The 25934-nt window shown below is 33.8% G+C and overlaps 2 protein-coding genes across 3 annotated transcripts; one reads left to right on the top strand and one right to left on the bottom strand.

The window, feature by feature from the left end:
- Positions 1–1121: 1121 nt before the first annotated feature.
- Positions 1122–9187, bottom strand: LOC110101973 (pentatricopeptide repeat-containing protein At1g11290, chloroplastic-like). Of its 2 annotated transcripts, none has more exons than XR_003699821.1 (2): positions 6902–9187; positions 1122–1321 (listed from the first exon to the last, which is right to left on the bottom strand). XR_003699821.1 is itself a non-coding variant. In XM_028692507.1 (2 exons), the coding sequence occupies exons 1-2, from the start codon at positions 9059–9061 to the stop codon at positions 7109–7111; spliced, it is 1845 nt and encodes a 614-aa protein (XP_028548340.1). In that variant the 5' UTR covers positions 9062–9187; the 3' UTR covers positions 6813–7108. The 2 variants fall into 2 exon arrangements, 1 of the variants encoding a protein (XP_028548340.1); XM_028692507.1 differs by lacking the exon at positions 1122–1321 and having other exon boundaries at positions 6813–8650; positions 8759–9187.
- A 6365-nt stretch (positions 9188–15552) lies between these two features.
- Positions 15553–20367, top strand: LOC110101983. Its single transcript, XM_020830102.2, has 3 exons — positions 15553–15770; positions 15849–16054; positions 20051–20367. Exons 1-3 carry the CDS (start codon positions 15672–15674, stop codon positions 20265–20267), a joined length of 522 nt encoding a protein of 173 aa, XP_020685761.1. The 5' UTR covers positions 15553–15671; the 3' UTR covers positions 20268–20367.
- Positions 20368–25934: the final 5567 nt, after the last annotated feature.

Genomic DNA, 25934 nt, shown 5'->3' with positions numbered 1-25934 from the left:
GTATTCTTCTTCCCTGCTTTTTCAATGGTGGATTCATCTTCTTCCTCTGCTACTCTTCATACTCTCATCACCAACTGTGATGTCATAATACCACCTAAACTCAAGTTTTTTATGTCCTTCGTCAAAACCTTGGTTAATGTCCAACTCTCTACCGAAAACTATCCAATTGGGAAAGCCCAAATGCTCAAACTATTTTCTACAAATGGTTTTGAATCCTATCTTACTAGTTTGGTTGTTAAACCTCCCAAACAAATACAAGCTTCAGATGGCAGTATAGTTCCCAACCCTCTTTTCCAATCATGGACACTTGTTGCTACCATTTATTCCACAAACACACCCTCCCTTCTACCTTATATGCTTAATCTAGATTCTTACCATGATTTTTTACCCTGATTTGAGTTAGTTGTAGAATTTGATTACTTACTAGGCTCTTGAGCTTATTATATGTGATTAAATGATTTCAGGTCATGTCAAGGGAGCAAGAGTGTGAGATTGATTAGAATCCTCTAAGTTTAGGTTCTTATTATATTGACTATTCTTTTGTACTAATGCAGAGTAGTTGTGATATGATTGTATAAATTCTAAGTAGTGTACATGATTTTTGGGAAAATGAATACTGATGTATATATTAATATTTTGATCGATAATTTTATTTTCACTGGTATTTATATTGATAATAGAAATTAGGTACCTCTGGCTATTACATATTACAAAATAAAAAAATAATTATTTCAAATTAAATTATGGGGCATCATAATGAGGTTGTATATTGGTTTACCCAAAAAATTCTGAGCAGAGGCAATGAATAATGCTATTTATCTAATCAATTATGGACCATTAGTTCCTTTGAATGAGAGGTTATCTAAGGAAGCCTGGAGTGGCATAGAGGTAAGTTTCATCTCAAAGTTTTGGCTGTTCATCCTAAGTTCATATTGATGTAAGATCTTAGAGTAAGCTTGATTCAAAATCAATTAAGTGTGTCACAAATCAACTTGACCAGGACGGATCCTATCGTGTTGAGTTGCGACGGGCGAACCCCAAGATCTAGTTTTGGAATTTCTTTTCAGACTTTCTTCCGATACATATTATAAACTAAGCCACAGAGCCACTAAAAAATTTTAAATACAGAAGAACTCATTCAAAATATTTCTTTCATTCATCAAAATAATCATATACATTACAGTATATGGCTACAGACAGAAGGTACATAACAGAAAAGTTACTAGCCATCACTATACAAAAATCAAAATAATAAAAATACCTATAACTTTCGATCAGAACCTGAGCGGCTAGTCCATAACTTCTTTCCCTTTTTCAGATCCTGAAAACCATGAATAAAACCATAGTGAGCTAACAGCTCAGCAATATCACACTAGTCGATCTAAATTCTCAGACGCTCTCATTTCAAAATACTTTATTAAAGATTTAAAAATAGTTTATTGCAAATCAAATAAATCACTGAATTGAAAATCATGAAACGGAAATATATAGTAATTCATTCACTGATTCAAATAGCCATACATAATTCAGATATTCATCAGAATCCATATAAACACACAGAATTCGAATAATCGTATAGAAATCAGACAATCAGATAGAATTTAGATAATCGTACATAAATCAGACAAATCATACTAAATTTAGATAATCGTACATAAATTAGACAAATCATACTAAATTCAGATAATCGTACATAACATATAATCATACATAATCAAATAATATATATCAAAGAATTGAATAAAATTCGTATCACAGAATCTTACAAATCACATTTCAGATCAGATTTCAAATCACATTTCAGAGTTATTCAAATTTTCCCTAACACAAACAAAATCTCAAAGGATTCTGGCCCCTTATGTCTCCTTTTTGAATTTCCATGAAACAGACAGAATCTCAAAGGATTCTGGCCCATTATACCTCCCTTTGTGCTTATAGCACAATAACAATCATATATATATATAATTATTTATATCATATTTCATTTTTCGGATCCAGATAGAATCTCAAAAGATTCTGACCCTTATGCATCCCTTTCCTGACACAGACAGAATCTCAAAAGATTCTGACCCCTTATGCCTCCCAGTAAATATCATTCAATCACATATACACAAAATATCATATCATAACAATTTTAAAGAAATCCGACATGCATAAAAAATGCCATCAGATTCGATCGACGGACAATAGAAAATTCAACGAATAAAAAATAAACAATTTCAAAAAATTACTAAATTTTCAGAGATCGTGTAAAACAACATTTCAAAACTTTTATTATACTGAAATAACATTTTTCGATATCTCAATAATTTTCTATTCTATAAAAATCCCACAGATTTCAAAATACCCAGTGAAAATTTTCATAAAATACTCAAAACGTGCAATTTCATAATCTCTACAACATACCAAAAGTTACGCGGTAAAAGTTTTATCGGTGTAAAGTTATTCACGATTTTGACTAACGGACACAAAACTTTAATCAAAATATTCGTCAAAACTCACATTTCTGAAAATGAAGAAAGGCATAATGTGTCTTACCTAGAGTAGATCAACTGCATCGACGGACGAAAACGAATCGAAGTCGTCCAAAATACGGATTTCTTCCTCTTTCCCTCTTTCTCTCTCCTCTTTCTCTCTCTCTCTTCCAAACGAGTCAAACAGTGCTTAAAAAGGTATTTGCGATTGTAATGACGATATTTTTCGTGCGTACCGGGACAATCGACTCTAGATTGCCTTCAGACCACATTCGTACAGATGATGTTTTACGTTCGTACTGGTACGATAGCCTTTGATTTGAACTTGTTCAGTTCGTACAGACGAACCTGCACCAAAAATCTTGAAATTCAAAGGGTTCTCACAAAGTGTATATTTATAGAAGATAACTTAGATGAATTTGGCTATAAATTATGGAATTATTCTAATAAAAAATTCATTAGGAGCATGGATATTAAATTCATTGAAAATGAAATCTACACTAATGTAAATGAGACTTCTATAGATTTTTCCAAATACGTTGAGATAGAGGATGATGATGATCAAAAAGTTAAAGTTGATGAAGTACATAGGGTTTCTTATACACATGTTATTGAAGTTAAGAGATCCAACCAAGGTTTAAAATTGCGCAATTGGGTATTGAGGTGTTTTTTGTTCATGAGACTAGGCTTAAGCCTCAAGGCATTTTGAGGCATAAGCCTCAAAATAAAAAAAATTACGTTAAATTAAAATAAATGTTAAAAGTAAATTTTTTATATAATACTCAAATAATTTATTAAATAATGACATATTAACTTTCTATTAAATTATAAAGTAACAAATCAGCATAAATATAAAATAAAAAATTGCACAAGAGATAAAGTGACAAGTGATAAATTGCGCGAAATAGAATTGAAATACAAATATTATAATAATAAAATAATATTAAATATAGGAATGTCATAAAAGTATCATATAATATCAAGTTCAACTTCAAATTCCTTATTTCTCAATTTCCTACTCATCCACATTTAATTCTTAAAGAAAATTAAAATAGTTGACAAAAATTTAAAAATCTTATGCACATCATCACTAAAGGGTTTTTTATTTGAGTCATAATCATAACAAATTAGCCTCTCCACTGCCTCATCCTATGGAGTCCAATACCTCCCAAATTGCTTCTTTTTCAATTATTTTAGTCTCTTCATCTTTCACAAATACTTTTATGAACATAAAGATGATGTGATGATTTCAAGTGATCCTTGGTAGCAGCTACGACGGTAGTGACTATGGAAAAAATGGAGGGTTGGAGGTCAAGACAGTCGAGAGGAAGTTGTTGAAGCTTGGGGGTGCATTAAAGCATGATTTGTTCAGGGATTTAGTTTAGGATTTAGGTAAGTTTGAATAAAAATACATATAAATTGGGTGAGGAATAAGCCTCACACCAATAAGGCATGGCGGGCCTCAACCAAGCTGAGGTGCAAGCCTCATAAAAATTTTTTGAGGCGTAAGCTTCGATGTGTTTTTTACTAGAATTGCATTGAGGCGAGCCTCATATTACACAATTTTAAACAATGGATCCAACATAATTTCAAAATCAATACAAAGGTATTCTCCTTTCCTATTGCTAAGAAGTGGTGGTGAACCAAAGTGCTATGATGAGACCATTCAAGTTGATGATTCAAATAAGAACAAACTATGAATGATGAGATGAATTCACTTGAGTTGAATCAAACTTGAGAGTTGACAGAGCTACCAGATGGAAAGAAAATGCTGCAAAATAAATGAATTTATAGACTGAAAGAAGAACCTAATGGCAACAAGCGCTACAAGGCCAAATTTATAGTTAAAAGAAAGAGTGAACTATACTAAAATTTTCTATCTAGTGGTGAAGATAACTACAGTTAGAGTTGTGCTAAGCATAATAACAGTGGAGAGTTTACATCTAAAGCAAATGGATGTAAAAACAACATTTCTTCACGGTGACCTTAAAGAATAGTTGTACATGGAAAAACCTCAATTATATGTGGCCATAGATAAAAATATATAATGTGAGACTCAAGAAGAGCCTATATAGGCTAAAGCAGGCACCAAGATAATAGTACATGAGATTTGATAGGTTTATGTCAGACAATGAATATACAAGGTGTTAGGCCGATCACTGTTATTTTTTTAAATATTTTGATAATACTTACATCATTATGCATTTGTATGTGGATTACATGTTGATTTCATGATCATATATAAATAAGATAAGATGTCTGAAGGAGCCGTTATCAAAAGAGTTTGAAATGAAAGATTTGAATCCAACGAAAAAAATTCTCGATATGATAATCAGGGATAGACATATAGGTATACTAAAGTTATCTCGAGGAGAGTATGCTGAAAAGGTGTTGTAGAGATTCAACATGAATGAGGTAAAACCAGTTTGCACTCCCTTGGATAGTTATTTTCAGCTATCTAATGAACAATCTCCTATATTTAAAGGAGAACAAAAATAGATGGAGAGAATTTCATAAGTTTTAAAAGTTGAAAGTTTGATGTATGCTATGATATATACGAGACCAGATATAACATATGCAGCAAAATTAGTCAACATATTTATGAGTAACCCAAGCAAACTTCATTGGGGGCGGTTAAGTGGATTCTCAGGCATTTAAGAGGATCGGCTGACAAAGCACTTTACTTTGGAGATGCAAGGAATGATCTTCATAGATATGTAAATTATGATCTTGCTGGAGATTTTGATGGTAGGAGAAGCACAAATTGGTTATATCTTTACTTTAGGAAAGACTACATTGAGTTGGGTTTCCAATTACATAAGATTGTTACACTTTCAACCACATAAGCTGAGTATATTGCAATCACAATCACTTAGGCTAGCGAGGCGATGATGTGGTTGCAAAGTTTCTTTGCAGAACTTGGCAAAGGGCAAAGGAATAGGAAGTTGCATACTAACAGCATGAATATTATTCATCTAGCCAAACATATTGCATTCCATGACAAGACGAAGCACATCTATCTTCGATGTCATTTCATCATATCACTTCTGGAAGATGGTCAGTTATCTTTGTGGAAGATACACATGATCCAGAATCCAAAAGACATGCTAACAAAGATGGTGACAGTTTATAAACTGAATCTATGTATAGCTTCAGATGAGAGTGGGATGAGCCACACTATATGTATTATGATTGATGTTACAGATCGGGAGAATGATTGATTGTAATCTGTTTCTAAGTAAAAGATTATTAGTTTGTGTAGAATCTGAATGTGTTAATTAATCATATTATATTGTTGGTTCGTACCTCAATTATAGTGGTTAAGCTCAATGAGGGGGGAGGAGGGTTGCAAGGGGTCGTCCCCCTTGCATCAGAATTTCTTTTTCATACAACGTTGTGGTGCTGTGTACCTGATCCCCCAGGTACTATATAATTTGCTTGGAGAAAGACAGAGAGTTTAGCGCTACGGTGCTTTAAACCTTGTTGCTACAATGCTTCTTTGGGGCTTTGCGATGATGTATACCTGATGGCCCCGATGTTGTATAGTTTGCTTGGAGAAAGACAAAAAGTTGAGTGCTATAGTACTTCAAACCTCGATGTTACAGTGTTTCCATGAGGCGTTGCGGCGCTATATACCCAAGCGTCCCGGTGCTACATAGTTTGCTTTGAGAAAGATAGCGAGCGGGGCGCTACAGTGCCGCTTTAAACCTTAGTGTTGCGGTGCTACCAGAGGATGTTGTGGCGCTTTGTACTCGAGCGCCCCAGTGCTGCATAGTTTGCTTAGAGAAAGAAAGAAAGCAGAGCGCTACGGTGCTCCAAACTTCGGTGTTGTAGTGTTGTCAGGGGGCACTGCGACGCTGTTAGGCAGACTAGAGACGCTACGTTGTGAGATGGACTGACCATTTTCTTTTTCATTTTTCATTAATTTTAGTGTCTCCTGATGGTTTCTTTATGTTTCTTTTAAATGTCCTACTATGAAAATAATGCAAAGGTGAAGAGAAGCAAGAATAGAGTAAGAGAAAAGAGAGATCTGTAATATATCTTTTAAATTTTCATAGTAAATTTCTTGGTGTGATGTTGCTCCATGGGTTTTTCCCGGCTTCGAGTTTTTCCACGTTAAATCAAGGTGTTCTTTCTTTTTTGCTGTATTTTATATTTCTTATTTATTTCGTTGTCTGATTTTACTTCCCCCAACCCATCATTCAAAGAATTGCAGAGAAATAAAAGGCTTTTTAAAGGCAAATAAAAGTTTAAAAGTTGAAATGTCAAATCAAAGCAAAAAAAAAAAAGAAAAACTGACAGGACATTTAGAATACTAAAACATAGTGCAAGAAAACTTTAACCAAGCAAAAGGTCATTACGTCAGAAACATTAAGTTAAAAAAACCAGTTAAAATATCATTTGCTCATCAATATATTTAAACTCACCATTCATCACAACAAGAGCAGGTTCCATTCTTAAAGTGATGGCACCTACGAGCATCCCTTACAATAATTTCTCGATTGACAAGCTTAGAAATAAGTTTTGTTGTTGTATGAAAATCACCACACCCTGAGATTTTTGGTGATTAGAATGCTTGTTCCGGAGCATGTGTTTAAAAGAGCAAAAGCAATTGCAAGCCTCTCACTGTATTCCTAAAGAATTTTTTCCTTCAACTCAACCTCGACTTCATAAAATACTGAGCTGGTATCTGGGATATATCCAGCTTCCTTCACCATCCGTTTTAACTCAACTAACGTGGCATTCATAGCCTTTGATTGTAGATGAGACTTATCTCCTACTAGAAACCTGTGAATTTCCAAATCCAACTCAAAATAACTGCAACCAGGTGGCTTTCTCAGTCCGTCTCGTCTTGCCAAACCACGCACCCTTTTCACATCATCCCATCTCTTCTCTTTGGCGTAAATATTGGAGAGGGAGATGTAAACACCAAAGCCTTGAGGCCTGACGTTAAAAGCATGCTGAGCAGCAATTTCTGCCAGCTCAACATTGTGATGGATCTGGCAAGCAGCAAGAAGTGCAGCCCAGACGTCAACATTAGGCATCACTTCCATATCAAGGATTAGCTTGTATGCTTCATCCAGATGCCCAGCTCTTCCAAGAAGATCAACCATGCAGGAATATTGCTTAACAGAAGGAGTGATTGCATGCCTATGTTGCATTTGGAGAAATATTTCCTTCCCACTATCAACTAATCCTGCATGACTACATGCTGATAGAACTGAGGTGAAAGTGACTTTGTCTGGCTTTATTCCTTTCTTCTTCATTTGATTGAAAAAATCGACAGCTTCCTCACCCCTTCCATGTAGTCCATAGGCAGAAACCATTGCACTCCAAGAGATTAGATTCTTTGTGGGCATCTCATCAAAAATTTGACAAGAGTGAGCTAAACTGCCACACTTAGCATACATGTCTATAAGAGCAGTTCCAATGGAAACCTCATGATCAAGCCCTATTTTACTAAGATGGGAATGTAAATTCTTTCCGAAGTGTAAAGCTGCAAGCTGACCACAAGCTCCTAATACTGCTAGAAAGGTGGCAACATCAAGGTAAATGCCTTCATAATTCATTTGATGGAAAAGGCTTAAGCTTTCTAAGGCATAACCATACCTGGCACAGCCAAAGATCAGGGTGTTCCATGAAATAGTGTCTCTCATATACATCATTTCATGCAGTCTTTTTGCTCCGGCTAAAAAGTTAGATTTCACATAGACGTCAATAAGAGCATTTGACAAAAAACTATTGAACTCAACTCCAGTTCGAAGAACATAAGCATGAATCTCCTTTCCTTGGCAGAATGCACCCAAATCAGAGCACGCAGACAGTACACCAAGAAAACTAACCTGGTCACACCGAAATCCATCTAAAATCATATCCACAAAAATTGATAAACTCTTCTCTGGATGAGCATTATACACATAACCTGAAATAATTGTGTTCCAAGAAGTTATGTCTCTAACAAGCATTCGGTCAAACACCTTCTGAGCGGTCTCCATATCTCCAAACTTTGAATACATTGCAAGGAGAGAATTACTCACATAAACATCCGCACCATATCCATTAACAATCACCTCGCAATGAATCCTTTTACCCACATCGTCAAGAACCAGATCACCAGAGGCCATAAGAACAAATGGGTAAGTAAAATTATCGGCCTTCTTGCCAAACCCCAACATCTGCCGGTACATAAAAAGGGCATTAAGAGGAAATCCACTACATGAAAATCCTCTTATCATCATATTCCACAAAAAGGAGCTCTTTAACATAATACCATTGAAGATTACCCGGGCCTCTTCCATTTTGCCACATATAGCATAAAAGGCGGAAAGTTTAGTAGCGAGATAGGTGTTATCGATGAGGACGCCAGAAATGAGAATGAAAGTATGAAGTTGTTGGCCTTTCCTGTATGATCTTGAATTCGTGAGGGATTGAAAGAGATGTCCGCATTGAAGAGAGGTGAGAGGAACTGCCGAAGATATTTCTGTCGATTGGGTGCAGAAGATATGAAATTGGAAAGAAGTTAATCTTGATAGGAGGAGGATCCTTGCTTGAAGCTTGAGAGCTCTTCGAGCGGGAAGCAGACGCATGCATGACAAAGAGATAAGCCGCAGGGTTCGAGCTTCGAATCAAGACAACGGCTTTACTTGAGAAATGGAGCAAGAGAGCGGGTAATTTCCGTGCCTAGTCCGTTCGGAAAGAATTCGGACTGTGAGTTCACAGGCTGTGTATTAATAATTAATAGTGTCTGTTGAATTGATATATAATCACATAAATTTATCCATTATGCTAATAATTGAAAATTAATTGCGAAAAAAATTTATTTAAGTGAACATGATTATGTTATAAATATTATAAGCATTTTTAATTATTATTTTGAGTGATTTTTGTAGTAAAAAAATTTTATCTTAAAGTTTTTTAAATATTTTTTTTTCTTTTCAAAGTTGAAATATGTGTATGGTATATATATGCTTTTTGCAAGATTGTTGTGTTGTTGAATAATTAAGAGGAATGATTGACTATTTTTTATGTTTATGATATAAGTTTTTGGTGGATTATTTGATGGTAACTACAAAACAACGAATTGTTGCAACGTTTTCAACAGTTTTTTTTGCCAAAAATTATAACAGATATTCCGTCGGTGATACTCGTCGATCCTGACCGCCGAAAACAAGGATATGGAATCGTCGTTTTTGAGACAACATTTTCGTCGGAAAACAGCCGATGAATCCACCATAAATATTTTTTGCGGTATTATTTTCGTCGGAAACGTGTTTCCGACACACATTTTACCGTCTTCCCGTTTTCTGTCGAAAATCCTCCTGAAAGTCAATATTTTCGGTAGATCACGTTCACGGCTTTTGTCCATCGGAAATACTAGTTTCTCCTGTAGCTTCAAAAGGTTACTACCCTTTGGGGTTTACCTGCTCTATGAATTCTAGAGGAGAAGTGAAACATCTTGCCAAGACATTTGATTTTTTGCTTGGTTGGCAACTTCCTATTGTGCATATCTATTTTAGATTCCATTCTTTTTTTTTTCAATTTGAAAATGATGGGTGAATTTTCGATCACCCTCTTAGATCAGCGGCATGTCTTGATCAAGTTATATAACGATATGGATTATGGTAGGGTCTTTGTGCATCAATCATATTATGTTGAAAATTGCTTTATGAAGTTGATAAAGTAGTCTCCAATTTTTGATATCTCAGAGTTCGATTGTTCTCATTTGGATCTCCTTTCCGGATCTCTGCTCACATTTCTTTTCCCCTCGCATTTTACACTGATTAGGTTCTTTGTCTGGGTGACCGATTCAAACGGATAATTCCACTGACGGTTGGGAGATCAGCTCCCACACCGAGCTCCCGACCGTTGGTGGCCCTCATTTTAGTTGAACTTGACATTACAAAAAAGTATCATTATTTCATTTGGTTAGGCCCAAAGAAATTCGGCTACATTCAGAAGGTTTTTATGAATGAATTCTTGGAAATTTGCTTTAATTGTAAGTCTTTATGTCACAAAAAAAAAAAATGGAGTGCTTCTTATTAAATCCTCATTTGAGGAAAATCGGTGTGCCTAAACATGTCTCGGATAATAACGTTAATGTTCCCCATTTGTGGTTCCATTGACTTGCCTTTGAATGAACAAAACAAGCTGGTTTAAAATTTGAATTTAGCTAAGGAACAACATATCTTTCGCTTAAATAATCCTAGTGGTATCAATGAAAATATTCCTATAGCTCTTCCTGTGCTCAATTACTCTGTTCTTATTTCTGCTGAAGCTGTGAATTTGGAAGGCAATAATATAGTTTTATATAAGCAAACCCTGTTCATGTCTCTAGTGTTTTAGCTTGCATTCACCTATTAAAGATGCATTTGATTTTATTGGATTTAGTTTGTTGAATGTTGTTTTTGAATCCGGTATTGTGATTTCTTTTGATCTTCTTATTAGTGGATTTGATGTTTCTAATAAGATTCATGTTATTAATCTTCCGCTCTCTCCTATTTTTGATGAAGATCTAAAAGATTTAACTGATAGGTTGTTTCAGTCTTTTCCCTGTCATGAACCTGTGGACCATCTTGATTGGGTTTATGATCTCTCGGGTGATACTTGTATTGATGGGGATTTTAATGATGGTGGGTGTAATGTCTCGCTGGAAGATTTAAATTTAAATGCTGTGCAAGTGGATAAGGATGACTTTATTTTGGTCTCGGGCACGAAACACAAGAAACCTAAAAGGAAAATTTTGGTGCAGAATTTTAAATATTATATGAGTAATGCTTCTAGATCTAAGTCTTATGAATAGTTTTGGTGTGTGGGTGGTTTGTTGGTCTTTTGCTAGTTTTTTGGGCCTTTCTTGTAATAGCACAAACTCTTAACTATTGAAATATTTTCAGTTTTGTCCTAAGGGCCTCATGATCTTATCATGTTAGTGTAACTTCCCAAGAGGTCACCCATCCCAAGATTTCTCCGGGATGAGCATGTTTAACTGTGAAGTATCTTAATAAAATTTCAATCATTACATCAAAAGGCACATCAATGTTTAAGTGTTTGACTTTTTTTTTTTTTTACTTAAGAGGATTCATAATCTCCCCCCACTTAAATAATGAAGTTCTCATTGATATATTTATCCCAGAATCATCCACTAGGCAAATAGGATTCTAGAGGTGTCCCCTATAAGTTCAAGTGGTGAGTCCCACTATGTAGCATTTTGTCTCATATAGGGTTCGAGAGGTGGCTTTCATGACATTAAACTTTATCTTATATGACACTTAGTCCGGCTGGTGTATTGCTCTAATATCATTTGTAATAGCCTAAACTCTTAATTATTGAGATATTTTCCGGTTCAACCAAAGAGTCTCATGATTTTATCATGTTGGTGTAACTTCCCAAAAGATCATCCATCCTAAGATTTTTTTTGGGATGAGCATGCTTAATTGCAAAACTTCTTAATAAAATTTTGACTATTACACAAAAAGGTGTCTCGATGTTTAAGAGTTTAGTTTATTTTTACTTAAAGGGTTTAACATTGCTCGAGTTGTTTGGTTTTGTATTCTGGCTGTCCTTGTTCTATTTCTATCATATTGTTGTGATGGTTGGTTGGTGGCTGGCCTGAGTTGTTTGTTGGTGTTATGTTTGTTGGTTGGTGACAAGCTTATGTTATTATTCTTTCTTTTCTTATGTCTTCATGAGCTAGCTTTTATGGGCTATTTGGTTGGTTGTTGGTTTGGTGGTCATTGTTGCTTGGGTTGGGTGCCCTCGTTCTTTATTTTTTCCTCTATTTGCCTATTCTTTTGTTAACCTTTATGCGGGTGCTTTTTAGTTGGAGGCAATTTTCTTTTTTAATATAAATGATTAATAAATCATTTATCAATTGATCTTCAATTCTATTTTGCAACTGATTTTTTATAATATTCATAATAGAAAATACTCTTTTGATGCCTGCTATTGTGATGAGCAATACTAATGTCAATACCAGTAGTCTAAAAATAAGATGATATATTATATCCTTTTTACTTGGGATCATTTTCTCAGCAAAACTTTCTATATCTTTTAATGAAGAGAACTGATCATCATATCAATATCTATAATATAAGTGTCCAACTGATTTTTAGGAATTGCATGATCATAAAGAGTAAAATTAGTTGGATAAAACTGTGTCATTCTAATCAACTTGTCTTTATTGAAAGTATTAAATTCATTATTAGGATTCAAACATGCAATAGAAAAAGGCAACACAGAGTTTTTGTAAAATGATTGTTCAACTCCTAAAGCTGCATATCAATTTAATAACTATTAAGAAAATTTCAACCTGAAAATGATATGAATTTGTAATATTCTGAGCTCTACAACGAGATCAGCCACGAGCAGCCCATTTATAATCCATATGTGAAACATTTATTTTATGCTGATCACAGAATAAAGTTATTTTGCTGATGAAATCTATCCTCTTATTATCTCTCATATCTTGTAGTCTTATTTTACATATATGAACCAAAGACATGACATTTACAATATCTTCTTCTCTTCACTACAAAGCATGTGATAGTTCAACAGTGATACCAAGAGTATATTTCATCAAGTGTAGGCAAAAAGAAAATTCAAAGGTTTGTAATGATGCCAATAATGCATATGCTTGACCTCTTTGTTATGAGCTTACACCATCTTCCAAAATAATTTCCAAGATATCAATAATTGCAAAAAGAATTATGATAACCTTATAATGAATTCATAATATGATTGATCTATCGTGTATCGCCTGCACGCTTAAGGATTATTTCTTGATTCAAGTCGTGCCCTGTTATTAGTTCTCCACTCTATAATCATATAATGTCTTCTCTCATTGTATATCATAAAGTTGATCACGATGCTTACATAAAATGTCAACAGTATTCATCACATTTGAAATTGTAATAAATAACAAAGCAATTTGAACATGATTTTTTGTAATTGATACAATTGCTAACTAAAACTGATGTAGTAAGTAATTAATGTAATGAATTGATTAATTTTCATTAGAAATAGAGTCTTCAGACCATTAAACTCTCATCTCATATTACTGGCACCATCGTAACGTTAACCACACATTCAAAAAATGCTTAATCCATAAATTGAAAGGAGTTATTCAATTGCTACTTTCAGACAACTTGATGCTGTATTTGGCACACGAACAATCCTCAAAAAATGCTCAATTATCAGACATTTTTTGTTAACAAAGTACACTATAGTTGTCATTTGCTCTTTTGTAGATGTGCCATGTGATTCATAAACTAAAATTGAGAAAAAAATATCACCAATCTGCTCAGTAATGAATTTACTAATTGCAATAGCCATAGCTCTTATTATATTTTTCTAAATATCATGTGCAATTAATTTCAAATTTTTAGGCGCATTTTTTAGTACCACATCATGTATGTCATCGTTATGTTCAGCTAAGAACTGCACCAGTTCTAAAAAATTTCCTTGATTCTTTTATTTAGAGGACTAATTATGTCTGAGAAAAGCTAATTCTTGTCTTAAAATAAATCTTATATAATCGACCGAAGTATTTAGATGTATGCGATATGTAATTGTAGTTTGATCTGATTGCTTATGGAATCTAAAACCAATATGCTAGCTTTTTCTCATTAGGACTTCACAGCTTCGTCTAGAATTACTATGCACATTGTTATGGCTTTCTACATGAAGCTCAAACCTATTTAGTTTTTTTCCTATTTGAAAATTCATTTTTATTAAATACCTCATCATTTTCATTGCCTCTACCAGATGCTCGGAAAAGATAACAATATAGGCAATATGCTATACTCTAGCCAAATTATAGTACTTGTCAAACCAAATAGGATTAAAGTTTATGTCTTTTATCCCAAATTTAATTCTTTGGAAATAATGATTGCGAGGTTTAAATGGTCCTCTTTTTAAATATGTTCTGCAAACTTCATCTCAAATCTTAGGATTAAACTCACAAATATGAAATCTCCTCCCACGCGACTCGCAAGTCATGACCTCGAGCACAGATGCAAACGGTCGATAGAGACGGGCTCTCAGCTTGCTTTCCCTCGAGTTGTGGCTGCCTTTTGTCCCTCAAGCCTTCATTGAAGATCTTGCTCGACTTCTTGCCTCCCTGGCTACTTTCTGTTTGTTTTTTGTAATAGTTAAGATCATTGGCTCATTAGATTTTCCTTTGAATGATATATTTTTTAGGGAGCATTTGATCCTCTAAGGGCATGTAGCTCTCTTTTTTTATATAATTAACATGTAAGCCTCTATGTGAGTTTTAACCAAAAAAAAAAACTGCTGCTAAGAATTTGAGTCGTAAGTCACTATAGATTTAAAAAGTGTTCACTAAATATCAATTGTTTGTCACACTTCCTTAAAATTTAAGACTTAAAGTAACTTGTCAGATGTAATTTTGACTTTTAAGCACCCATAGAGAAATGCTTTTAGTCATTTTATTTAATAAATTCTTACAATTAAATGTGAGCATATTCTTTTTTTTTTTTTTTTTTGACATTTAGGCCCTTTAAGGCAAACTCACACACACAACGCATACACATAGACTCGAACCCTGGACCTCTTAGTTGGAAGCCTAAGCTCTTAACCAATAGGCCAAAAAGAGTTGTGTATGTGAGCATATTCTGATGTTTCGGCATGTTTCCTTATAAAGCTATATTAACTCTTTACTAAAAAAAATTACTAATTTTTAGTCACACCAACCTGTCTTATTAATACGTCAAAAAAGGTCCTCAAAAACCAAGCTGCGGTCAACGATTCTTGCATGAATAAAAATTTATATTTCATCACATATTTTATACAAAATGAATTTCATCACATATTTTATACAAAATGAATTCGATGAATACAATAAAGATGAAACCATTATCAGGTTTGCTTTATGACCTACAGTATCATATATGCCAAACTTTCCTTGCTCCTATTGCGATGGAATCAAAGCTTAAAAGAAAAGAAGCAAAGGTTAACCCATTATACAAAAGTTCGAAAGCATCTTTTTCACAGCTAATACATCAGAACTGTTCAAAACAGAGAATCTCATTCTCAGCATAACCTTTTTTCGTTGTTTTATAAGTTCTAAAATGAATTCTATCTTGGCTGCAAAGCAAGGCCGCAGGACATCAAAAAGAACACTTCAATTCTCCGTTTCCTCCTCTACCTTCCCATCCATCGTGATTCTACCAGTTTCTGAGAATGGTGAGGGTTGGTGGGATCGTTGTGTGCCTCTTGATTGTAATCATGGACATTGTTGCAGGCATACTAGGCATTGAAGCTGAGATAGCCCAAAGCAAGGTAATAGAAGATTCGTATTTTATTACTTTCTGATTCATGAAATCTTGCTTCTTGCCTGCTATAAATGTTGTTTCGCAGGGAAAGAACTTGAGAGTGCTTATCTTTGAGTGTAAGGAGCCAGTCCATCAAGCCTACAGGCTTGGGATCGCAGCTGCAGTAATCCTGGCAGCAGCTCATGTGATTGCTAACCTTCTTGGTGGGTGCACTTGCATCTGCTCAAGGCAAGAGTTTGAACATGCTTCAGCAAACAGGCAAATGGCTGCAGCAACTCTTGCTGTCTCATGGTATGATTTTTTACTCTGCAATATTTTCTTTGGTTTCAGTTTAAATTGTTGGGGGATTATACGAGATATAATTCAAAACATCTTTAATTAACAAAATAAAAAAGAATATACACCAAGAAATTTACGTAGTTTCATCCAACTGTTAGCTACATGTTGTTGGATTCGTTATAGATTTCATTATGACTTCCAGGGTTGAATTTTCTACAAACATAATTTCCTAGTAACCTAAAGATGATAGCCATTTACAAAGAAAAAAGTACGGCAACAAAAAAATAGAACAAATCTGTTTAAAATCATTGACACCGGACATCGGACGCAATTAGAGATGCATGCGGATGCCCGATTCAGAGATAGACTCCTCCTGAAACACTAAAAGAATAAAGTTTAACTAGCTCAATAGACTCCTCCTTCACCCGTCTTAAATGTCAAAGCTCAGTTTATATAGGATAAAAGCAGCTAAATTAAAAGCAATAAATCAAAGAAAACATAAAGGCTTTCAAAACACATAAAGCATGAGTAAGACATGGATTTACCATATTTTTATTATGTATACTTGATTTCGGAGTTAGCACTTATACTTTCATAATCACATCACCACTTTCACCGAAGTTCCTGCTAGATGCCGTACAATATACTTATTTCTCATATGTTCATTTACATTTTACTTTTAATTTACTTTCACTTTCCTAGCATAATTCATATAAAAATTCAAAGTTTACTGGATGTATCTGAGAATATTTCTTAAAGTTAATTCATTAGACTATTAACATATAAATTGCAATGCTTAACATGCACATGTCTCAATGCCCACTTATGTCTCCTTTTATCTCTCACACTTGCATCTAAAAAGTGGGGCTAGAATCCATCCTACATCTGGATCAGGTAGATGAGGCCAAAAAGGTCACATATAATGTTACTTAACCCCCCACATCTGTATTTGAAAAGTGGGGTCATAATCACTCTCATATATGCATCAGGAGATGGAGCCAGAATAGTACATGTAGGGCCCTTACAACATAACATATAGTACACTTTTTTCTTGATTCAAAATAAAACATCTTCAATGCCACATAATGCAGAATGCAAATGTAATGCAACATTAATTGAATTAAAACATTCAATGCAATATCTTGATGATGTAAAAATTACTAGTGAAAACATCAATTCTTGTAAAACGGTATACTTACTGAACTCCTTTTTTAACTTCAAAGAATAGTCATATGAACATTTTAAGCCTTTTATGTCACTATTGCATTTGATAGAAAAGCTTACATTCGATAATATACTAAGAATTTTGTACTGGAAAAACTAATCATTGCTAGTTAAAATGTTCGTAATAAGGAACATAATAACACACTAAAAATCACATGATGAAAATTTTATAAATTTCGAGAAAAACACATTATTATTCATAAATTTTAATATAATTGTTGGAATTGAAATTGAAGATAACATTTTAAGATTCTACACCGATCTATACAATATCTCAAACTGGCCCAATAAAAGAATCATAGGATTTGGCCTCTCTCTCTCTCTCTCTCTCTCTCTCTCTCTCTCTCTCTCTCTCCTCTTTCTCTTCCTTCTTCTCCTCCTCTCTTCAGCAGCTTGGGTAGTCGAGTGGATTTTATTTAATGGTTTAAGATATTTTAATAATATAATTTTTATCTTTTTGAACTAGCGCCACGATGCCCCTACTTTTAAAGCGTTGCAGTGCTCTAGAGAATCTTATAGATGCTCCCAGATTATGCTCAATTGAGACCCAGCGCTGCAACATTTGCAAAAAAATATTTATTTGCCAATTTTTCTGAAAGCTTGGTGTCTAGGCACCATACCCCTTGAAGCTACGGCGCCCACAGAGCAATTTTTTCACTATTAGATTTATTACATTGTCAACCCTATTAAATATTATAAGGCTCAGAAATATCAATTAACCTAAAATGAATGATTAGTACTGAAAATCACCTAGATTTGATAATGGATGTTACATGAATCTTTAAGCTTCTCAGTAAAAAATGTGGCCGGATGTACTCCTTAGTTCAGCACTGCACATATGCTCACAATGGAAGCATCACATTCCACTTCAAACACCTGATCAAAATTGGGTGAGTTGAGCAAACAAAATTTTTTGTTTAAATTTCTCGAAATTGGATTAAGCTATCGTCCTTCAATGAAAACACTCCCCCTTAAGAGCAGAAAGGGTGATAAGTTCAAGGATAAAATTATGCTAATCCATGGAATCTCCACACACCCATAAATAATTACATAATTAGCCACTACCAAATAGTGTCAAACTTCATTGGGTCCATCTCAATCCCTACAAGAGAAATTAAAGAACCAAAAATAACACTTTTTTTGGATTCACAAACAATCACTATTTGTGAAACACTTTGAAAATTAGTCAGTGATGCTAAAAATTTTTGTTGTGATTATGTACTAGAATTTTTTCGAAGTAGGCCACTACATATTTCCCAAGAAGGTCAAAAAATTTAATTCATAAGATGCATAAATATTCTAAGCTTTTTTTTATGACAAAAAAGATATAATCGTCCCTTGTATAACAATCACAAGTCTTGAATGCCATCTTCCAATCATCTCCAACCCATATTCAAATTTGATGAAGCTTCACAAGTGAATCTTGGAAAACATTGTCAACCCATCTAACTAATTGAAAAGATCATTTACTCATGAAATAGGCAATTGATATTCCTTCATTACTCGTGAATTGGTAGTCTTTCTGAAATAGATTCCGTAAGGACATCTTCAAATTATTGTAAGAGATTTTGGAACATCTCTTATATGCATATTGCTTCAATATTTTATTCAACAAGGGTTAAATCATACCATTCATTAGCTTCTTTTAAAGTTTTCAAATAGAGATTGAAAAGGTACAAGTTCCCCAGTTGCATTATTGGAAACATCTTCCTTCAATGATAGTAGAATAATCTGACTACCCTCGTTAAAAAAGAATAGACTTTTGCCTACTAGTCATATATTGTTTAGTGCCGGCTGGGCAAAGCCCAGGTTCCTGGTTCGAATCCTTGGCAAGCAGTGAAAGCCTTAAGTGTTGGCCCTTATAAATTGGTGTGGGTTGCATGCTAGGTCGACCAGGGTTTATACTGGCCTAAGAACAGTATATTGTTTGGTGGTCATAGGTCCAATTTCTTCGACAAAAAAATGATCCACCTAATAGGGAAATAAAATGCTATGTGGAACCCTTCAAATTTCAAACATTTTCAAGCGGATAAGATATATGATGAAAACCCACTTTGGTTGCTAGAAATGGGGAACAAAGCTTGGGTTTGTGTCCAACTGCTGGGCAGAGGATTTCTTTATAAAATACCACCACCTTAAATCAGATTTCAGAATACAAACATGACATAAAACAAATTCTCCCTTTGTTTATTATTCAATTAACAGGACCTTTTTTACAATATAAATCGGTATTTGTATTTACAAATTAATTACACAAAAGGCTATACACATGAGCGGATCCTCCCTTGCTTTTGGTCTGGCAAATGTCCACCCTAAAAAAAAATTAAAGGTATAACCCTAATATGCCCCCTTCTCGCCCGTGGCTGCCCAACCGACCAGCTCGTCTGTGCCCGCCCATCCGCTCGTAAAAGAATATAATTTACATAATTATCATTGGAACGATGAACCAAATACAAACACAAATACTAAAGAAAATTCAAAAATATTCTTACAACCAAAATTTGTTCCGGGGGCAACCTCCTAAAAATTTTTTGCCCCCTCCTAAAAATTAAGGCTAGATCCGCCCATGGCTATACATGAATTAAGAAAACAGCAACATTCCCAATGACGTAGCCTTCTGTTTCTTGTGATGAAGCCCAACAGAGGTAAAAAACTGCTAAATCCGTTTAAACTCAGCCCCTCGCTAATCATTAATAATATAACTCATAAATATTTAATTTATGGTTGAATCTGTACATGATCCGATGCCTATTTACAATGTTGGCTTTTGCTTTCCATCTTCAGGGTTATAGTGTTGGTCGGCTTCTCATTGCTGATGATAGGAGCTATGTCAAACGCAAAGTCAAAAGCCACTTGCGGGTTCGGGCACCGCCATTTCCTTTCCATAGGAGGGATCCTTTGCTTTGCTCATGGATTATTCACCGTGGCCTACTACTCCTCAGCTATTGCGTCCTGGGATGAGGGCAAATTCATGGGAAGACCCCAGCAAGCTCATCCCTAGAAGAAATCTCAAGTTCTGATCAATAATGTGAGAACGCTTTGTTTGTTCATAATTCGTGAAATTAAGTGATGGAATGTTAACGTGTGAGAAATTTCCTTTCTGCTTGAGGTTTTCTTCTGCGTGTAATTTGAGTGTTTTGTATTCATTTGGATTCTATTATGAATATATGTGAAAAGGTTAGAGATAGTGTCTTAGATGGTTTGGTCTTGTAAAATGGTTGCCTTCCTATGATCTTATTAGGCGAGTAGATGTAATAGATTTGACCTATGTTAAAAAAGCAGAGGTAGATCTAAAAAAATTTGGTTAGAAAAAAATAGAAATGACATTTTTTTATTAGATTGAAATGAGAATTTGATAATTAAAAGAACACAGATGGAGAAAAAAGATTCATGTAGCTGGCTCCACGTAGTGAGATAAAGACTTGATGTTGTTGTTGTTATGTTATGAATCTAAAATCTCTTTGTGTATGAGAATTATATTATAGTTGTTTGTTTGGGATAATCTGATGAGTTGATAGTAGAGTTGGCGAGCCCTCAGGAAATGCTATAAGGTTCGATTAGTAATTGAGCACGTAAGGATTTTCAAAGTTAATTAGCAATTTTTACCAAGTACTTTTTTCACCAACATCAAGGATCTATTTGGGATAGCTTTTTCATTGCTTGTTTTTTAAATTGCAATTGCAATTTCAATTAACTTTTTTTTTTGCTGCTTTTTAGAAATTTATATGATTGTAGGTTGCTTTTACAATCTGATATTTATGTATGGTGGTTTAATAAAGTAGGTGTTCAATTAAAAAAAAGAACATATTTATAATATCCACAATAACTTTTTTAAAAAAATGATTTAGGCATAATAACTTCCCAATCCGGGCTCGACCCGAACCCGACCCGTTGACCCGAATTGACACCCCTAACTAGATCGATGCATACAACGTACTATACCCTTTGTACTGTAATTTATCATTTTAAAAGTCTTTATTAGCTAACGACTAGAGAAATTGGAAGCGATTTAGCCATTTAAAGTCTATATAAATAAAAAATTGACTAGAGATAATGTATCTTATCATTTTCTTAAGAGATTTAGCGTCTGTTTGAGATGAATTGATTGTGAAGTTATTGTGCTGAAAGTAAATTAGTTATTCTGTTTGGAATAAAATAGTTTTTCATTACAAACTGATATTATATTCTCAGCCATATCTTAAAATTGTCAGATCTATGCTTTAAATGAAGAAAGTATAGTGATATATGATTGATTGATCAAATAAGGTTAATATATCCCCAAATGAACTTCAGATTTAACTACCATATTTAGGGCACCCTGATATATTTAGTTATTTACTTAAAATTGAAATGGAGGTGTATGCTTTCAGAAACATGTCAACCTGAACTGGCCTTTTCAACTTTTAAATGCTAGAAGCTGGTCTTTCTTTGGACATAGTCATTGTGCTCTTAGACTTTTTTCTTCCCAAAATAAATGAGTTCGTCATTGGTAGCCCACTTTGAAATCTTGTTGCCTTGTTGGGGCTGAAAAATGAATATGCTTTTATTCACCGCAATGACCCCATTGCCTTAAATGATCAATATCTACGGCGTTACGTCCCATTGAGCCTTCATTTGGAATGGCTTTCTTTATGCTTTAAATTTAGTAAAAGATTGAAAATTTTTGTACTAAAAAATTATTTTAAGAAGCAGAAAGAAAGTCGTCTCAAACGAAGCCTGAACAACCAACGTTCATTTCGTCAACCGTACATACATGAGATCATGCAATGATTCCTCTATATAGGTAACTTCCTTCTAAACAGCTTTCTTATTTCTTAAAATAATGTTTTAGTAAAAAAAATTAATTTTATATTAAAACGCTAAAATAGTATAAAAATCATCCCAAATAAGTCTTAGGCTTCAGTTGAGATGACTTTTTACTGCTCTTAAAGAACCTCTTTGGTACAAAAATTAAATTTTTTTAGCTTTTAGGCTTCATTTGGGATGACTTTAGTACTGCTTCTTAAAGAAGCTTCTTAGTACACAAAAATTAATTTTTTACTAGAAAGTTGATTTAAGAAGCGACAAGAAAACAGTCCCAAATGAAGCCTATCTAGCTTTTGATAAATAAATTATGCTTCGTTAGTGACAGGTTTCTTACCACTTCTTAAAGCAATTATTTAGTGCAAAAATTAAAATTTTTGTTCTAAAAAGTTGCTTTAAGAAGCAGTAAGAAAGCCATCACAAATGAAGCCTTAGATAGAGGGAATAATTTTCTTACTAAACCATAAACCAACTTTCAATACAAAAATTTTATAACTAATTTTTTTTTGTAAAAAAATGTAATTTTAGAATGCAATAAAAAATTTTTCCTAAACAAACATAAATATTGTTTAGGCACTAAACTTCCTTCTTTCCCTAACCATATTTCACTATAGATGACGCTGCTATCATAAGGATATGGCTGAAATATTTTTTTTTCTATCTGTAATGATCTTTAAGTGTGGACCCACACCATTAACAAGCCAAGCCCAGCCCACAGCTAACTTTCCTAGCTCAAAAATAAGTGGTCTCCATTCTTACAACTTACAAGGCTTCAGAAATAAATATTCTACATACAGGCTGTGGACTGTGATTGCTGCCCACACTACTGTCGTTACTGCCATTAAATTCTCAGAAAAAGACTTCCAGAAAAAATAAATCTCAGAAAAAAACCAAAAACCTGAATTCCTCCACTCTTCTTTGTGTTGTGATCTAATATATTCCACTTACTAGGCTTGTGCTTCTTAACTTTCATATCATTTTTGGGAATTGATTTTATACAGATGCTTCACTGATTGGAGACAGATATATATAGCTTGTAGAGGGTAATTAATGGGTCAACCAAAACTCTAACCTAACATGATGTTATGGGTGTAAATGAGTCAAGTCGAGTATCTCTTTCATCGAGCTAAACTTGTTTAGCTGTTACTGAGGTCGAGCTCGAGCTCGTTTACTAAGCTCGAGCTGGACTTGTTAAAAAATTCATAAGCTCGAACTTGACTGGATAGCTCGAGCTCATTTAGAAAGCTCGAGCTCGACTCGATTGTTGAGATCAATTTAAGTTGTTCATAAAATTTAATTAATTATTAAATGCATTTTAATTAAATCGAGAGTCTCAACGAGCTTTTGAGCCGAGCCAGGCTTGAGCTCGAGCTCGTTTAACATACGAGCTCGAGTATAGGCTCGAGCTCGAACTCGTTGCTTGATAAGCTCAGCTCATGAGCTTGTTAATAATTCTCAGCTCACTTACACCCCTATATAAGGTCATTCAATTGTTTTTAATCACATTGCTTTTGAAGTATACCAATTAATAATATAAATTATGGTAGTATTCAATCCAAATACAAAGATTTTCATTTGTAAATGACATCAATTTAGAAAAAAATAGTAAAACTTACAAACACTAAAAACTATCATAATATCACAATACAGGGTGTCTCAACCATTGAAACTAATATCACTCAAGGCATTCATAATACTTTGTTACCATTCAAATAAATGATCTAATCATCACCCATAACAAGCACCTATAAAATGAAATAAAAGTAAAATAAGAATTATTAAAAAAAAAATTGCTTGCACTAAATCAAAATTATAATCTTAAAGAGCAACCTACAAAAACTAACACAATAATTTACAATTGCTGTCTCAGAAGCTTTATGTCTTGACTGAAAATTTTAAAATAAAAGATATTTAACATTTGAAAGAAACTAAAAACATCAAAATTTTAGAAAAAGAATACCTCATACTTTTGATCAGCCAAAGCTTTTGGCAGTTAATCAACAATATATATTATAAGATTTCTGCAACTTTATACTAGTATAAAGATTTTTATTTGTAAATTGGAAATTATTAATTGGTTGAAATTTAAGTATAAAGATTCTTATTTGTAAACATAAACCAGCAAAAGCTTCTCTATACAATTTGAGATTAGTGCTCTGCTCTCCGGCCTCCTACAATGAACATCTGAATTAGAAAATTCTTTGGGGGTGCTCTCCCTTGGTGCTTGCTCTTCTAAAGACATCTTGGATTGTTTTGGTCAGCCTTTCCTCCATTTTCATGAGATTACATTGAGTGGTGTAGTTTGAGATTTCTATGTTCATTAATGGCTTAGGTTAGATTGTTCATCAAGTTGTGGTCATCTTTTAGTCACCAACATCAATTCATGCTCACCTCACTTTTTTGGGATGTTGAATCCAAGTTGTCCATGAGTGATATCAACATTAGCATGTCTTAATTGTTAACCTGCAAGGAACAAGGTTAGAGAGGAGAAGAACAATGGATTTCAATTTTTCTCATCTATTCGCTGCTTGCTTGCATCAATTACAGAGTATATAATATGCTGCTGTAACCGAAAGTAACAGCGGCTACGGCAGAGAAACGAGGATGGCAGAGCACATGATGAGCTGAGCCGGGTAGTGGAGAGTAAACTGACAGGTCAGAATAATATCTTCTGTTGACCGTTTGCATATGTTGACATTAATGACTGATAATCAACTCAGAAGAAAAGCCCTTAGTAAATGCTTTTGTTGTTTGGGCTTGTGCACGCAGAAGAGAAATATGCTTAAGGTTTCAATTCACGAGAGAGGAGCCAAGGGAAAACGAAACATCTATGCTCTACAGGCGAATGAGAAAATGAAGCACCGAAGGGGAAAACATGCCAATATTTAAAAAAAAAATCGTAAATTAATGATGATTACATTCTTTGCATAAATAATTAATGAGAGTATCATTCATCAATTTTTTCATATTTGTATCACAACTCGTCATACGATAATGATTGGATTACTTAATTTGATTGAATAACAAAAAATATTTATCAGAAAGATTCATAATTGTATGAGAGTAGCCTTATTTTTTAAGACCTTTTTTTATTCATTAACAAATAAATTAATTTCTTAAGAAACTCATGTTACAATTTCACATAAAAAATGTAAGAAAAAAAAATTAAAAATAAAATACAAATATTCAAAATATAATATTTAACTAAAAATATAAAAACTTAAAAAAATAATAATAATGTCATTTATAGAATAAAAAATTATTTTATTTTATTCAAATGTACTTAATTTTTATTAATAATGTCATTTTATATAATAATAATCTTGGCACATGCCCCCCTCCCCCCTATGAGTGATAAGTCTTCTTGAGTTATAGCATAGTAGACTCTATAGTTAGCTAAGCGTGAAGAAGCGAGCTCGGATCTTCTTGTTATGATCCTCTCTAGTTACTAGGTTGATGAATTTATTGATGACTCATCACTCAAGATGACAACGAGTTGCTTTGAAAGTATGCTTCCAGTAGGTGGGAAGTGTCCTCCAAATCTTGGGCGACCGGCACGAACCCACAGTATATTCTTGAGAATCAACTCCCATCAAACTACTTTCTTGAGGTTAAAATGATTACCTTTGGACAAGTCTTCACTATCCAGTTCTCCAATTAGGATTTATTAAATACTTGCTAAGCGCCTAAGAAAGCATCTGCAAATATACACAATTAATTGAGCATATTCAAATTATAAAATAGCTTTAATTTAAGTCAAACATATATAAATTAAAATTAGCCACTAAATATTAAATAAATGTTAATGTAGTGGATCGTCGGAAGATGATACCTGCAAGAAGGATTTTAGGATTCCCAATCCAGG

This window comes from Dendrobium catenatum, unplaced genomic scaffold, assembly GCF_001605985.2.
Source record: "Dendrobium catenatum unplaced genomic scaffold, ASM160598v2 original_scaffold_213434, whole genome shotgun sequence".
In the NCBI taxonomy this organism is placed as follows: Eukaryota; Viridiplantae; Streptophyta; class Magnoliopsida; order Asparagales; family Orchidaceae; genus Dendrobium; species Dendrobium catenatum.
The sequence above is the reverse complement of the archived record's forward strand: the minus strand, read 5'-3'. Positions and strand labels throughout refer to the sequence as shown.

Excerpts from the sequence above, each read along its gene's own strand:
- LOC110101973 (XM_028692507.1), bottom strand. The coding sequence starts at position 9,061 with ATGCGTCTGCTTCCCGCTCGAAGAGCTCTCAAGCTTCAAGCAAGGATC. Across the intron at positions 8,651-8,758 it reads GCAAAATGGAAGAGGCCCGG|ATGTTGGGGTTTGGCAAGAA; the intron begins GTAATCTTCAAT and ends ATGTACCGGCAG.
- LOC110101983 (XM_020830102.2), top strand. The coding sequence starts at position 15,672 with ATGGTGAGGGTTGGTGGGATCGTTGTGTGCCTCTTGATTGTAATCATG. Across the intron at positions 15,771-15,848 it reads CTGAGATAGCCCAAAGCAAG|GGAAAGAACTTGAGAGTGCT; the intron begins GTAATAGAAGAT and ends GTTGTTTCGCAG. Across the intron at positions 16,055-20,050 it reads GCAACTCTTGCTGTCTCATG|GGTTATAGTGTTGGTCGGCT; the intron begins GTATGATTTTTT and ends TTCCATCTTCAG.